This window comes from Octopus bimaculoides, chromosome 19 (assembly GCF_046866305.1).
Source record: "Octopus bimaculoides isolate indiv1 chromosome 19, ASM4686630v1, whole genome shotgun sequence".
NCBI lineage: Eukaryota > Metazoa > Mollusca > Cephalopoda > Octopoda > Octopodidae > Octopus > Octopus bimaculoides.
The window spans coordinates 7,009,162-7,025,952 of record NC_142946.1 but is presented as its reverse complement, the minus strand read 5'-3'; the positions used below and the strand labels follow the sequence as shown (position 1 = coordinate 7,025,952).

Here is a 16,791-nt window from a genome sequence, read left to right as displayed (position 1 = left end):
GAAACGGGATACGGAAATGTACGTAAATTGACGTAGTGAATGCTGGGTTTACGGAACTTTCCGTATTGTAATAGACGCTGTTGAGAATGGTTGTTTTTACGTCAAACTAACGCGCGGCAGGATCTCGTACAAGTCTCGTTGGAATATATTTTTGTCTTGTTTCTTGTGTTTTTTGTTTTATCTTTTAACGTAATTCTTGATTTTTATTTGTGGAAAATTAGTTGAGAGTTTAATGTGAGGATTTACGATTTTAACAAATTAAAAAAAAAAAACTGAAGAGACAAATAACAACAACAAAAACAAGCAATTACAATAAGTACGCACACACACACGCTAGAACACACACATATACATACATAGGCAGGCACACACACACACACACACACACACACACACACACACACGTACACATACGCATACACAGTGTTGTTATTTTGTCATTTCTAAGCTAGCTCGCTTGAAAGAAAGGAGAGAAAACATCGGTTCGTATTGGAATATGAAGAGACGGAATGCCGAGAGTGGCAAACTGCGGCGCCCGGTGAAGCGCAGCAAAATAACTGATAGCATTTACGGAAGGTAAGCATTTCTCAGAAATACACAATCTCAATGTCTTTGATCGAAGGATAAACCAACATTTGCTAGTTTTTCAATATGGCAGAAAAAGAGCGCCCTCCCCTTCCTCCTACTTACTCACTACTACTAGTCTTTCTCCCGTCCCTCTCTTTCTACCTCTTTGTCTTTCTAATTTCTCTGGCAACTCTTTCTCTTTCATTCTGTTTAGTCCTCTTCCTCATCCCCTTCATTATTATTATTATACCGGCACATAAGAGTCTTTGAGACTCGCATGTTTACAATTCTATATTTCGATCCCTAATAAATTATTGGTGCTCCTTTGTTCGATTTCCCCTTTCTAAAGCCTTTTATTTTTCATCTGCATTCCTTAATATGTCCTCAGTTACACATTTCATACCTTTTTTTTCCTCTATCCCCCTCAATCATGATGCTTGTTTATTTGTTTCATATATATATATATATATATATATATATGTCTTATACCTCAGCTATTTCCCGAATATATTGTGAACCGCTTTCACTTCAAGATTTCCTTTATTTTTTCACCTTTTCATTACATATTTAAAGCTTTATCAGAACGATCTGGGTTCGAATCCCACCGAGGTCAGCTTCGTTCATCGTCCCTCGGGAGCCCACAAAATGTACCAACCAAATACTAGTGGTGGTGGTGGTGGTGGTGGGGGGATTGATGGTATCGACTAAACCACCTCCCTTTAAAACCGCGAGTTTTATGCCTAAATTAGAAACTGTTATTATTACTATTATTAGGATTTCGCTGGCGGAATCTTGCCGGGGCCAGCTTTGCATTTCAAGGGTCGATAGAATAAAGTATCATTCATGCACTAGGTCTATGCAATAGACTTATCCCTTTCCCTTAAATTTCAGAAACAAAGTCATCATCATCATTTTCATCATGATTATTATTATTTAGTTGGCAGAATCGTTGAAGCGTCGGAAAATGCCTGGCAATTGCTCTATCTCTCTCTTTCTCTTTTTTTTTCTGGTCCTTTTATGTTCTGAGATCAAACCCTGCTGAGATATACTTCGCTTTTCATTTCTTCTTTGGGATAATGTAATGAAGGTAAGTGAGGTACCTGAAGCCGATATACTGGAGACAGATCGCCTCCCTTCAAAATTGCAGGCCTTGTGCCTTAAACCGCAAACGGACGAAATGCTTAGCGGTATTTCATCTACCGCTATGTTCTCAGTTCAAATTCCATTGAGGTCGACCTTGCCTTTCATCCTTTCGGGATTAATAAATTAAAAACCAGTTAATTACTGGGGTTGATGCCATCGACTGTCCTCCTCCCCACGAATTCCAGGCCTTGTGCTTATATTAGAAAGGATTATTAAGTAGGAGGAAAGATGGCACTTCCCATGCCTTGGAGATGGCAGAATAATCCGGTATTCTTTCTTGTGCGAGGTTTTCACCCCGAATTACCTACTCTAGGTGGATGATCCCGCCTTTTGGGGATCCTATTTACTAATTATGTAGTTTACTTAATCCTATTTTTATATCATTTTGTTATCTTATAGTTGCAATGTCTCCCTTTGATCGACATGAACCCATCTTTTCGCGTCTTGCATCTTATCCTTTGATATCGTCCTCGGTATATTGGGCCCTTGTGGCAAATATAACAAATCATTACCATCGTTATTAATTATTAAATTCGAATCTCGCCGAGGTTGGCTGTGTATATCTTTCGTCCTTCTGGGATTGATTAAAGTAAAAGTACCAACTAAATACGGTTTGTCTAATTACTTTGACTGACATTTCCACCGCTGCTCTCAGAATGTATCTGTCTCTTTTAGGAATCATTATCACAATTATTTTCGGCTTTTTGACATTTATTTCACATCGATGAAGTAAATTGCCAGCAACGGATACAAGGACCCGATTCGATAGTGCATTTTCTTCATACATGATATATACATTGTGCCTGGTTTAAAATGATTGTTAGTAATATTGAGGTGGGCTTGACTGGTAGAAAATCGTTTAAGAGCGTCGTCGAGGGAAACATTGCTTTGCTATATTTCTTTTTGTTCTGAGTTCGAATCTCACATTTCAACTTAGCACTTAATCTTTCAGGGTCGATCATACTAAGTACCAGTCACGCACACTGATTGATAATATCGACTGGCCTCTTCCCCGAAATTTTCAGGCCTTGTGCCTTCTAGTAGAAAGAAGAAATTATATATATATATATATATATATATATATATAAAGTACCAGTCTTATACTGGTCGGTGATATCGACTGACTCCCTTCCCTCAAAATTGCTGGTTTCTAAATTAGAGACCATTATTATTGTTGTTATTTTGTCTAAGAGCAGTTGCATGTCTTCTACCCCCGACCCGGCAATCCTGGTTGATAAACGTTCGTTTCGTTTAATAACCTCGCATATTTCCAAGCCGGTTTCTCTCTCCATATGCGTTGCTGGTTCCCGTTGAAAAGCAGGCATGAACACCACAACATCCAATTTCGTTTCACTTTCTTGTTCATGCAAGGTTTAGGAGACAAGATCAAACAAAATCTCACTTTTTTCCACCCACCCCAACTTCCTCTCATTTCAAAAAAACGATTCCACTGTAAAAATGCAGAGCGCGCGCACAATTGTATACATATCTATATGTATGTATTTTCGTGCGTGTATATATATATATATATATATGTGTGTGTACAACGTGTATATATATATGTGTGTATGCATATATGTATGTGCGGGTATATAATATATATATTTACATAATGTGTGTGTGTTCATGTATATGTTTATATAGCAACATCATTATCTCACATTGTAAAGGCGGCGAGATGGCAGAATCGTTAGCACGCTGGGCAATACTGCTGAGCGACATTTCGCCCGTCTTCACGTTCAGAGTTCAAATTCCGCCGCGGTCGACTTTGCCTTTCATCCTTTCGGGGTCGATAAAATAAGTACCAGTTGAACACTGGGGAGGGGGGGGGGGTCAATGTAATCGACTCGTCCCCTCCCCCAAAATTGCTGCCCTTGTGGCAAAATTTGAAACCATTATTTCACATTGTACTCATAGGCTTTCATGCTAGCATGGGTTACATGGTCCTAATGCTTTTTTCTCTGTGTGTGTGTGTGTACATATATATATATATATATATATATATATATATATATATATATGTGCATATACAGGGTGTGGTGAATAAATTGTCATCTGAATTACACAAAAATGAAAATAACACTGACATCTCATTTTAACAGATATATTTACCGACGTAACATAAAACTATCTGGAAATACAAAAGAGTAGATTTATTCAATAAAATCGCCATTGGCTTCAACCATGGCCTCCAGACGACTTCGGAATCTCCTGCAACTCTTCTGAACGGTCTCCTTGTTTCAGTTGGTGAATGCTGCCATAATCCTTGTCTTCAGTTCATCTTTGGTGTTACAAGGACTTTTGTTGGTCTCTCGCTCAACTGCGCTCCACGCATAACAATTAAGGGGTTTGCAGTCTGGGGGAGTTAGGTGGCCAGATGTTAGGGGTGATGTGGTCGCAGAAATTATCTGACAGCCATGACTGGGTTCTCCTGCTTGTGTGACATGGTGCAGAGTCCTGTTGCCAGACACAGGGTCTTCCAGCAGTCACCCCCTTGACTCAGGGCAGCATTATCTCCTCCACACTACTTGATGTAGGTCTCTGTATTGAGTCTGAGGCTGTGTGGGAAGATGAGTGGAGGCATAACACCGCCATCACTAGTGATCACTCCAAATGCCATGATGTTGACTGGATGTTTGATTTTTATCACTCTTCGTACAGGTTCTCAGATTGACACCTAAACACTCTGAAATGTTCGTACTGGAGCTTCCGGTGCAAATGCCAAGCAGTACAGCATGTTGTTTCCTAATTTCTGGCAGAGTGAATTGCGTCATGGAGCTGTTTTTCTCACAGATGGTGCCCAACTGACCCTACTATACTGTGTAGTTGACAAAATCAAAAACAAACAATGCGCATGCATGAAATTAAAAATATAAAATGGCAACAATTTACCCATCGCACCCTGTATGTATATGAATATATGCAGTTTGTCCCAAAAGTGAGCATAACTTTTTTCATTATCTGAAATAGTTTGTTCAAACTGTACATATTGATAGAGTTGTCCTTCCCTTCTAAAAAGCTGATACTCCACAAACTCTATCGCAAGCTGTGTATTTGTGCCGTTGTTGAACCCTGTTCTCAATCCCTCTTTGAAAGATTCAGATTTGCAATGTTGTACCCACTTCTTCACAGCTACTTTCACTTTGTCCGTGTCATCAGATCATTGTCTCTGGTGACTGTCCTTCGTTGGACTAAACGAGTGGAAGTCAGATGGAGTCCAGATCTGGGTTGAATGGGGATTAGGGGATTATGGCCAGTCGAATTTGCCGATTGCTTGATATGTTGTCAGATATGGGTAGTCCTAGTGAATGTATTGCTTTCAGATTCTTGTTTGGTCTCTCTTTCCTTGATGGCTTCTCTATGCTTTTTGGATGTCTCAATGTACCAGTACCAAGCGAAATGATACCCTCATCATGACCGACTCTTGAGCTTCTTAAGCCTTGTAGAACATGTGACACCATTCCATGGACTGAGCCTTTGTTTCTGTATTATAAAGAAACAGCCATTTTCCATCCTCTATCACCACATAGGAAGAAAAAAAAACCTGTCTGTACTCTTTCATCAAATAAGAGCAGACTCCCTAAGCTCAAGGATTGTGCCTCGTCCACATGCTAGCGATTTGTGTCAGTAGTCATAGTGGTGGTCTTCCATTGCATGGTTTGTCTTAAACCCAGCTTCCCCTTCGTCAAGCGTCTTCATCCATCTAAGCACATTACTTTTGTCAGTAGTGTTGTCCCTATAAACAGCTTATAGCTTTCTGTGGATGTTGGACAGCCTGCACCATTCCTTTGTCAACTTGGTGATGGTGCACTACAGTTCTTCTGTTGACAAGTCATTGTTTGCTTGCAATGGAGATGAACAGGAAGAATTACTATACCAAAGATTTATGCCTACTTTTGCACTATTTTCAGGACAACATTCCTGTATGTGTGTATGTATAACATTTTGTTTATATATACCTATCTATAACTGTATGTGCACATGTATGTATAACTATGTACACATGTGTGTATAACTGTATGTGCACATGTATATATAACTGTATGTGCACATGTATGTATAACTATGTATAATAACTGTATGTGCATATGTATGTATAACTATATGCACATATATGTATATGCATATGTCTGTTTCACTGTATATGTATATTTATAATATATGTATAACTATGTCTATATGTAAATGCGTGTATGTGTGTTTATATAAATAGATGTATATGTAAATGCATGTATACATACTGTTCTTAAAATTGCTTCTAATTTTCTGAGAAAGCAATATCTGATTACAGAGAACTACATGAAGCACCATAAACCAACTTTACTGAGGACACTGAAGAATGGGTAATGGTTGAGCATATGCATAGACATTCAACTCACCTTAGCGAAAAAGGACTTCAAAACAAATACTTGCTCCTCTCCATTCTAGAGATGGATCTACTGCTGAAAAAGGTTGATGGAGTATTTTGCAGATCTTTTTTTTTTTTTCATAATCCATCAACAATAGATGAGAATTCATAGAAGACTTGCTGCAGCCAGGAAAAGCTCCACAGAGCCAATGATGTCCCCGCTGAGATTGCCAAGCTTGGTTTAACGGCTGACCTTGCCACCACTGTAACTGTCAATGAAGGCAATGGTTCACCAGTTCCACTCGGTTGGAGACACACTACACTGATTTCACTGGACAAGGGAGAAGGTGTCAAACTCAACTGTGTTAACTTTTATGGTATTTCTTTGCTTCTAACTGTTGGTTAAGATATTCACCAGGTTTTACCTGAATTGACAGTAGACCTATGTATGGTCCATCATCATTGTCCCAGTGCCTCAGTGTAGATTTAGATTTGGGAGGGGCACCACAGATATGATCCTTAGCATCACAGACAGTTGCAAAAGAATTTGTTACAGTCCAGACTTCCCTTTTACCCTTTGTTTTTTTCTTTTGGCATGAGTTGGGTAGTTTGACAAGATCCAATGAGCTGCAGGACTGCATCAAGCTCCACTGTCAACTTTAGCATGGTTTCTATGGCTGGTTTCCCTTTCTAATGCCAACCACTTTACACAGTGCACTGGATGCTTTTATCATGTTGCTGGCACTAAGTGAGCCCACCAAGTGACTTGCAGGACAAAAAGAAGAAAAAGAGAAGTTGCTCGGTTAAGTGGAGGTGGGTGTATTTGAGAAGGGATGGCTTTATAAAGTATGATAGAGGATCACATGCAGGTGTATTGTTACAGAGGAGACACATGACTAACCCATAGCATGTGGGAGTAAGTGGGAAGAAGATAAATTTGGTAGGGGGGGAGGGTAGGCATCAGAGCAAACTCTCAAGGTACAATAAGGTGAATATAAGTGAGAATGTGGACAGTAGATCGGGGGTAGGGAGTAGGGGAGCATTTCACAAGTGTGTGAGAGGAATGTAGTTAAATTCTGTCATGAATAGATATGCACTGTGGAGAATCTCGAGAGAGTTGGGGTGGCCACTTAAGTCTGTTGGTTTGTTTGTCTAACTTCATATTGGTATGGAGGCCTACTTCAGCTCAAATAGCACTTGGTAGAATCTGATTCCAGTGGTCCAGAAGGATGTACTTGTGCCAGCTTTTTGTTTTCCATGTCATTTTTTCTAATGGTGATTGCTCATGCATTTTCAAGGGCTCCAGTCTAGACATCTTTGTCCACTATCACACACAACACGTAAACAATTTAAACTGGCTGCATCTGGCCCGAATATTCTATCAGTTTTATGTTGAAACTGGCCATCTCTGCCCTCTCACACTTGCCCTACAATGTCATTCTAAAAATAAACTGTTACATAATCAAAATACTGAAGCTGCAAGATAATCTATGATTAAGACAAAACAAAGTGTACAGATAAGCATTATATTTGACAGAGTTACCTAAATGCTGATGGGTTAATCTCAATCATTTCAAGTCTCAATCGAGCACTTTTATAACCCTTGTTTACAATTTGTTGTATGTTGATGATTGTGTTCTTGTGGCTCACTCAAAACGAGTCATTCAGAAAATGATGAACCTGTCCACTACTGCTATTGAACATGCAATGATAATTCTCAAGAAAACTAAGATGATGCTTACATCTGCTCGAGGATGGACAAGGATGGAACCACATATGTCCAAGGAGTTGGACTTAATGTGGCCGATTCTTTTATATATCTTGACAGCTCTGTCTGCAAGTATAGATCCCTAAATTTCAAAATCAACTTCAGGATTGAGAAGGCTTCAGTTATATCTGGGCCACTGGAGGAATGAGTCTAGACTTGAAACCATCTATTGAGCTTTGCCTCTATAAGGCATTTGAGGAAATGTTTTCATTTAAATCACTTTAACCCTTCACATTATTCTGTCGAAGGTAATGCTTATTTATTCACATTGTTTTGAATTAATTATGCATTGTCTTGTAGCTGTGAGATTTTGATGAGGTAGCAATTAATTTTCTAGAATGACATTCTAGAGTAGGTGAGAGAAACCAGATCTGGCCAGTTTAAACATAAAACAGGTAGAATATTTGGGCCGGGTATGGCTGGATTAAATGTTAAAGGGTTAAAACAGGAAGTTTTTATCATAGAATTAAGGGTAGTCTCAAGTGAGTTGGTATCAAAATGGTTAAATGTTGGATGTTGAGGTACTCCATGGCAGTGGGTCCATAAGCAGTACACTTTCAGAAGCCAGTTATCACATTGATGAAAGGTGACATATTAGTATGGTGGTGGTGATCATGTTACAATTAATATATGATATCCAGTTGAAGAGACAGAAACATGCATACATATATACATTCATTAAAATATATTGCTGTGCCAGTGGCACCATCTAAGCGTGGTCATTACCAGTGCTGCCTGACTGGCTCCCATGCCAGTGGCCTGTAAAAAGCACCATTCAAGCGTGGTTGATGTCAGTACCACCTGACTGGCCCTCGTGCCAGTGGCATGTAAAAAGCATCCACTACACTCTCGAAATGGTTGGCATGAGGAAGGGCATCCAGCTGTAGAAACTTTGCCAGATCAGATTGGAGCCTGGTACAGCCTTCTGGCTTGCCAGTTCTCAGTCAAACCGTCCAACCCATGCCAGCATGGAAAGCAGACATTAAACAACGACGACGATGATGATGATATGTGTGTGTAGATATAATAACGTGGTGAGCTGGCAGAATCGTTAGCACACTGGGCGAAATGCTTAACAGTGTTTCGTTTGTCTTCATGTTCTGAGTTCAAATTTCGCTGAGGTTGACTTTACCTTTCATTCTCTCAGGGGTGATTAATAAGTACCAGTTGATTACTGGGGTCGATGTAATCAACCTACTCCTTTCCCTGAAATTGCTGGCCTTGTGCCAAAACTTGAAATCAATATATATACATAGAGAGTAATCCCTCCCCATATTGCGGTTTGCCTATCATGGTTTTGGAACATAACACCTGCGATAGTCGAGGGATTACTATATATTTATATATATATATATATATATATATATATATATATATATATATATATATATATATGTATATATATATATACGTGTGTGTGTGTATATATGTATATATATATATATATGTATATATATATGTATATATGTATATATATATACGTGTGTGTGTGTATACAGTAGGTTTCTTTCAGTTATTCATCTACCAAATCCACTCACAAGCCTTTGGTTGTCCTGTGTCTTCAGAAGACACAGGCTAAAAGTGCACAATGTCAGGTGAACATGTGGTATCGATATCTGTCAGTCATTCTCTCCATTTATCCAAACCCCTGGCCGTCCAATGTGTTCTCATCCCTCTTCTCTCTAGTGCCAATACCATGATAAAAATGTCCCCTGTACACTTTGCAAAATTGTTGGCATTAGGAAAGGTATCCGGCTGTAAAAAAAAAAAAAACAGGCCGAAAATGAAACTTATGAATGTGATGAAGTTGTTCAACCCATCTAGGAGAGCAGCAATGACCTGTCCAACCCATGCTAACATGGAAAGTGGACATAAACCACTGATGATGTGTACATATGTAAATACACGCATACACATGCACAAACTATATCTGTAGTCAGCATGGGAAAATGAACCTTGAACTGATAACGCATATGCACGCGTGCACTTATGTATGTCATTATTCAGTTTATTTCAAGATTTCTTGCCAATAGAGAAAGATGTGTGTGTGTGTATGTATACTCTTTTACTTGTTTCAGTCATTTGACTGCGGCCATGCTGGAGCACCGCCTTTAGTCGAGCAAATCGACCCCAGGACTTATTCTTTGTAAGCCTAGTACTTATTCTATCGGTCTCTTTTGCTGAACTGCTAAGTTGCGGGGGACGTAAACACACCAGCATCGGTTGTCAAGCGATGTTGGAGGGACAAACACACACACACATATACATATATATATATATATACATATATACGACGGGCTTCTTTCAGTTTCTGTCTACCAAATCCACTGACAAGGCTTTGGTCGACCTGAGGCTATAGTAGAAGACACTTGCCCAAGGTGCCACACAGTGGGACTGTACCCGGAACCATGTGGTTCGTAAGCAAGCTACTTACCACACAGCTATTCCTACGTATGAATTATAAAATTTGTTTCCTAAGAACCCCACGATAGAATCTCGAAGTAGTCACTCCTAGACCTGCTAGACACAGGAACTAAACTCCCGCAAATTTTATTCTAGCATCTTAAAGAGAAAAGGACAACATTTAAATATATATGTCCCTAAACATCGTTACATCTTGGAGGAGGAGCGTCACGGTTGCATGGCTTGAAGTCTGCTAGGTCAGAGCTGACTTCGGGTTACTAGAGATAAATAAACAACGTGGTTTCAGATAATTTTGTTGATGCTTCAAGGAAAACGAAAGGCCGTAGAGATTCTGCTGCAAGAGATTGTTAAGAGCTTTAGACGAGGAATACTCAGAATAAACGTGGTGAAAAGACAGGTGGCAATGATTCAGTGAAGCGTGAAATTAAAATGAAATCCTTCTTTTCAACGCCTTTGCTTTATTCATAATATTGTAATTTCATTTGTAAGGAGAATTTTTTTTTTTCTCCATCTATTTGTGGACTGAAGAGGATATTTATAAAAGTATATTGTCGATCGCTAAAGTAAATGAAAACCATTCATGCGTTAAACGTGGATCCTCGCATGCATGTGCGTGTCCGTCTATATTTTGTCTGTCTGTCTGTTTGTCTACCTGTGTGTGTGTGTAATGTGATTGAGTTTCTGTTAAAAATGTGTTTTATATATCTGTTGGTCGTAAATTTTCATTTTAGCAGTTCGACGTAAAAGTACATATTGTGTGCGCGCGGAAATACACACGCATTCGTACGTGCGCGCGCGCGAAAACGGTTGGCAGCGACTTCGAAGTTTCGGTCTATTTGCTTTCGTCAGTCTGACGAAGTCACTATCAACCTTGTAAAAGAAATTGTGTTAATCTGCTTAAGGTATTTGAGCGATCCGTTAGTTAATGTTTGGCTGGCCATATTTTTTCACACACACACACACACACACACATATATTTATATGGCATAAACCCTGTAGTTACGCCATTTATATATATGTATATAATCATTAATGTACGTACGTTCATATATGTGTGTGTATATATATATATATATATATATATATATATAAACATAAAAAGAATCATTGATATATATATATATATATATATATATATATATATATATATATATATATATATATATATATATATATTCGCTGTACATTAAATCATTTAGTTAAGGTGGAAGTAGCTGGAAAAATTCGACAGGCACTTGTACGCTTAACGTGTTTTCGATATGCCGAACGAACGAGCGTGACCCGATGTCCGATAGATAGAGACTTGGTCCTTTTAATTGCTTCCCAATATCTTTTACCCTCGCCTCGGGTTGCTCCCCACCACCCCTTCTATGCATTGTGAGTGGGGAAAATCTCATCAGAAGGACAGCACCTTGTAAATTCAAATGGACCAGCTTTTGTCTCCAAGCATACGCGCATATTGTGTCGCGCTGGTGGTTTCGTCTGTGGATTTGCGTTAAGAGTACAAATGTCTGTGGAAGGAAATTTAGCCAATTTCCTCGCTAAGATATATAATTCAGTGAATGAGCAATTCACTTGTGGTAGGAGAGACTGGTTTATATCCATGTGTATTCTAAATAATATTTACGCAATATTAGAATACGGTAATATAGAGAGATATGTAGAAAATCGCACAAATATTGAAATAAATATGAATTAATATTAATACATATATACATCTCTCTCTCTCTCTCTCTCTCTGTATGTATATATATATATATATATATATGTTATATTATGTATGTATATATAATATATATATATATTATATTATGTATATATAATATATATATATTATATTATGTATATAATGTATATATAGTAAATATATATATTATATTATGTATATATAATATATATATATTATGTATATATAATAAATATATATATTATATTATGTATATATAATATATACATATTATATTATTTATATAATATATCTATGTGTGGTTGGGGGGAGGGAGAATTCACACAAAAAAATACACACACACACACACACACACGTGTATACATAAATACATGGATATGTGCTTATATGATCTTCCGTGTGGTGCTTATATAATGAACTTGTGTCTATTATGTTTGTGATATTTATCCTCTAAAAACAATTATGAGTAGATTGGTGCTTTTAACTCTTGAATGAATGAATGAGTGACTGAATGAATGAACGAAAAGAGAGAAAAATCCCAGGCCATCTCTCTTTTATAATACATGTGAATTTACAGGCGGTAGAGAGGAAGGCTTCATGAGAAGATTGGCAAGTTTAGCCAGTCGCCTCCACCATTCAATTTACCATAGTTGTTCCGGTTTAAGTAGTAGTATTGTTTTCTCCCGTTATTTCTTTTATATTTTTTTTTTGTGGGTTTCTTTATTAATATTTTCTATAAATAAATAAATAAATGATAGAAACATCCTTGTTTCAGAACCGGATTCAATCAGGCACGCCAACGAAATCTACTTTTTGTATTTTCGTTCTTTTCTTTTTTTTTTTTTTTTTTTCTCTTATTCTTTTTGGGTTCCCAAGACACAAAGGAGAGAGATATGATGGCGGTGGTGGTGGTGGTGGTGGGCTACTAGAAGAAATAGCAGTTAAATTTCTCTCATTTAAAAATGTTAAAAGGAAACCTTGGATAAAGGCTGTCACAGAAGCAGTGTGTGTGGGGAAAAGGATGGTGAGATTGGACGGTCGTGGTTGGAATGCCCTTTGAACCAAAAGGGCTTGACGAAAGACTGAAAATAACGTCTATTGTTTCCAGCGAAGAAGCCTATAAGCGGTCGCCCGTCTTGCTAGAAATATCGACTCAAGCTACACCCTATCATGTGTAAAAGAAGGAAAGTACATATTTGAATGATATAGTGACCAAGATGTTGTTGGTGGTGGTGGTGGGGGGGAGTAATAATCAGATGGGGTTGTCATGGTTGAATTGAGTAAACAAGGAAATTTCTACACGGTCGATCCTGCAGCAAGAAATAGCAGCTGAAATTTCCTTCAAAACCAAACCCAACCATCCTAAAATAGGAAGGATAGATTGGCCAGTGTGGTCTGAAAGATATACTGAAAATTTTGAATGATCACGGCTAGAATGTCTTTTCGATTAGAACTGCTATCTTAGGGATTAAATAATAAACAACGATATATTGCATGCTTCGATCTATTTAACGCGGTTTATTTCTCGCCATGGAAACTCACCGACGTTTTTGGCCTCTGCTCTGCTTCCATCTTTGTGGACAGGGCATATAATGCCTTCTTTCAGCTTTTTGGGAAGTTTACCACTTGCAAGAAAACTTTGGAAAAGTATCTGAAGTGGTTTCGCTAAAGCGTGCTTACATGAATTTAGGAGAATAGCCGGGAAGCCATCAGGACCAGTGGCGGAACATGAGCTCATTTCATGTATGGCCGCTGTTACATCTGTTTCCTCAATGTTGATGTAATTGATGGCTGGTACCTCCAGCTGGATTTTTTTTATCTGCATGTGTCCAAGGGGAGAAGTGAAGACACTTTTAAATTGCTCACTTATCCTTCCTGGGTCCGCCGTCAGCGAGTCATTCCCTTGAAACAATGGTCCTATTTTATATTGTATTGTGGCTGTTTCTTTTGCAAATTTATAGAAAGCTTTGGGATTTGTTTTTATGCTTTCCACGGCCTTTTTCTCTCTCCCTCTCTCTGCTCTTTCCCTTCTGTGAGAGAGTCTGATCTTGTTTTCAATTTCTAGGAGCGTCCCTTATTCAGCTGCTTTGAGATCTTTGAGGACTCTTCTGTCCCTGGGAATCTTGCTTGGTGGTGTGCTGGCCCTTCTTTCTGGGACATATTTAGTGCATATAGCTTGCACTGTTTATAAACTGGCTCGGTTTCAGATGAATGTCTTACATACACAGAATGTTGGACCAGTTTCGTTTGTGGATTTCTTTGCAGATTGATTCCCATTTTGCCTTGTAGAAATTCAGGTTGGATAAGGTTTGAGTCCTCCTGATAGGGTAGATACCAACAGTTCCTGCAGGACTATACATAGTTAGTTCAACAACGTCGTAATCTGAGAGTGCCGTTGGTGCCACCTTCACACTATGGATAAGGTCCACATTATTTGTGAAGCATAGTTTCAATATGTTGTTTCCCATGGTTAGCCTGAGTATCACTTGCTCCATGAACAGCTTTTTAGTAAGTTTAAATAATGATTCTACATGCTTTTGTTCATACAATGACATCCCAGAGAGGAGGTGGCCTTCTGGCCATTTCACATGTGGGAGGTTGAAATCACCCAGGAAGAGTATGTTGATGTTCTGATCTAGGTTTCTTAATTCCTCTTCGATATGTTTGAGGCTATCCTCAAATTTTCCATCATGTTTCCTGGTATTTGGTGGACGATATATTGTGCATACAGCAACATCAGTTTGCTTTAATATGTATTACTAAGGTGTCGCAAACTGAGTTTGAATGTGACAGTAACACATTTTACACACACACACACATATATATGTACACACACACAAACATGAAATAGAAGGGCAAAATACACAATTATATTAAGTGCATATTTTATTAGCAAAGTTGTGTGTGTGTATATATATATATATATGTGTGTGTGTATGTATGTATGTGTATATATATATACACACACAAATATATATATAAACACACACACACACACATATATACATACACATGAATAAATATATATATATATAAGATATATACATATATGCATGAATAAATATATATATATATATATATATATATATATATATATATATATATATATATATATATATATATATATAGTTCAAAAACACAATAACAAAAAAACAACAAAGTGAGGACGTGATATGGATAGTATTATTGGACGCTCAGGAAAGGAAAGAGAGAGTGTATGACGTTTCGGGCGTAGCCCTTCGTCGGAAAGATGGAAAGTTCGGAGAATGGAAGAACGGAATATATATATATATATATATATATATATATATATATATATATATATATATATATATATATATATATATATATATATATATGTGTGTGTGTATGTATGTATATGAACACGTACGCTCATTTTGGGCACCGATATAAAATAGGCTTCTATATTTTAATGGGCAGTGTTAAGATGCAGCCAGGAACGATGCATAAAACCGAATCAAATTGAATTTTGATTCCCTTTCATGTGTCTCTATTGTATCTGTCTCCACTCTTAGCTATTCGCACAACTATATACACACAAGCACGTGTGCATGTGTGTATATGTGTGTGTGTACATTATTAACACGCATGCCACTGCGAAACTGCTCTTCAAAGATAATATTTTTAGTAATTCAGATTACAACAATATTTCTCTCTCTCTCTCTCTCTCTCTCTCTATATATATATATATATATATATATATACGCACACACACACATATATATATACATATATATATATATATATATATATATATATACACATACATATATACATACATATAGATATATATATATGCACATACATATATAAAGACATATATATATATATATACACACACACACACACATAAATATATATAGATCGATAGATATGGCGGGGTGGGGAATATGCACACCACCCGTTTTCGGCGTAACCCTAACCCTAAACACGCATATATATATATATATATATATATATATATATATATATATATATATATATATATATATATACATTAAATGATAATGTGTGTGTGTATACACAATACTCGCCCGTGCTGTGTAATTCTTTGACAAGTTAAAGAATGTAGAAATTGTTCTAAAAACCAAGGCTGATTCTTTTGTATTCCTTTGTAAATTTAAAAGACAAAGAAAAAACGGTTTATTGTAAATATTAAATTCTGCTGTCGATGCTTTTATGAAATAAAACTGTGATTTAATTCGGCGTCTGTCTTCGAGAAAGTTGGTAGAGTATATTCTGTCAGTGTTTTGTCGCCTGAAGGTGATGCCACTTCTGTATCCGCTTCCAGCGACTTTTCTACGACCATCCTGTCTTTTTCATGTTTGACGAGACGTGGTGTGGGGATTATTTAGCTGTTGTTTCTAGCTATCTCGACCGAGTGACCACATAGAAAGCTCCTTTGTGTGGTAGGCGATGTTATTGTGGTTTAGTGTTATCTGTGATCGAACGTACTTTTAATTAAGATGTTCAAGCCACGACCGTTCTATCCTATTCTTTTTCGTTTTTGTGTGACGAAACGTAGGGAGATTTGGCTGTTATTTCTAGCTGTCCACACAGAAGGCTCCCTTGTTGTGTAGTGGGCGATATGTGTTTTGCGTAGTGTGTAGTGACGGTTACTGTGTGTGGTATATGATATTTTAGAGCGTCTGGTTTATCATTGTGTTGTTCTTTTGATGTCCACTTTATATCTGCCCCTGTGGCGAATAAAATCTATTATTATTATTATTATTATTATTATTATTATTATTATTATTATTATTATATGCTAAGGTAGTGTAGTGCTTGTTCTGTGTTAGGGATTTATACCGAAAGAGTGAAAGAAAATAGTGT

At 37.5% G+C, this 16,791-nt stretch overlaps 1 protein-coding gene across 1 annotated transcript in view; it reads left to right on the top strand.

The window, feature by feature from the left end:
- The first annotated feature begins 420 nt into the window (after window positions 1-420).
- Window positions 421-16,791, top strand: part of LOC106873082 (macoilin) — a 79,790-nt gene continuing 63,419 nt past the window's right edge. Inside the window, exon 1 of the mRNA XM_089366564.1 lies at window positions 421-576. Within this exon, the coding sequence (XP_089222690.1) occupies window positions 497-576 (80 nt within the window). The 5' untranslated portion in view covers window positions 421-496. The remainder of the gene's footprint in view (window positions 577-16,791) is intronic.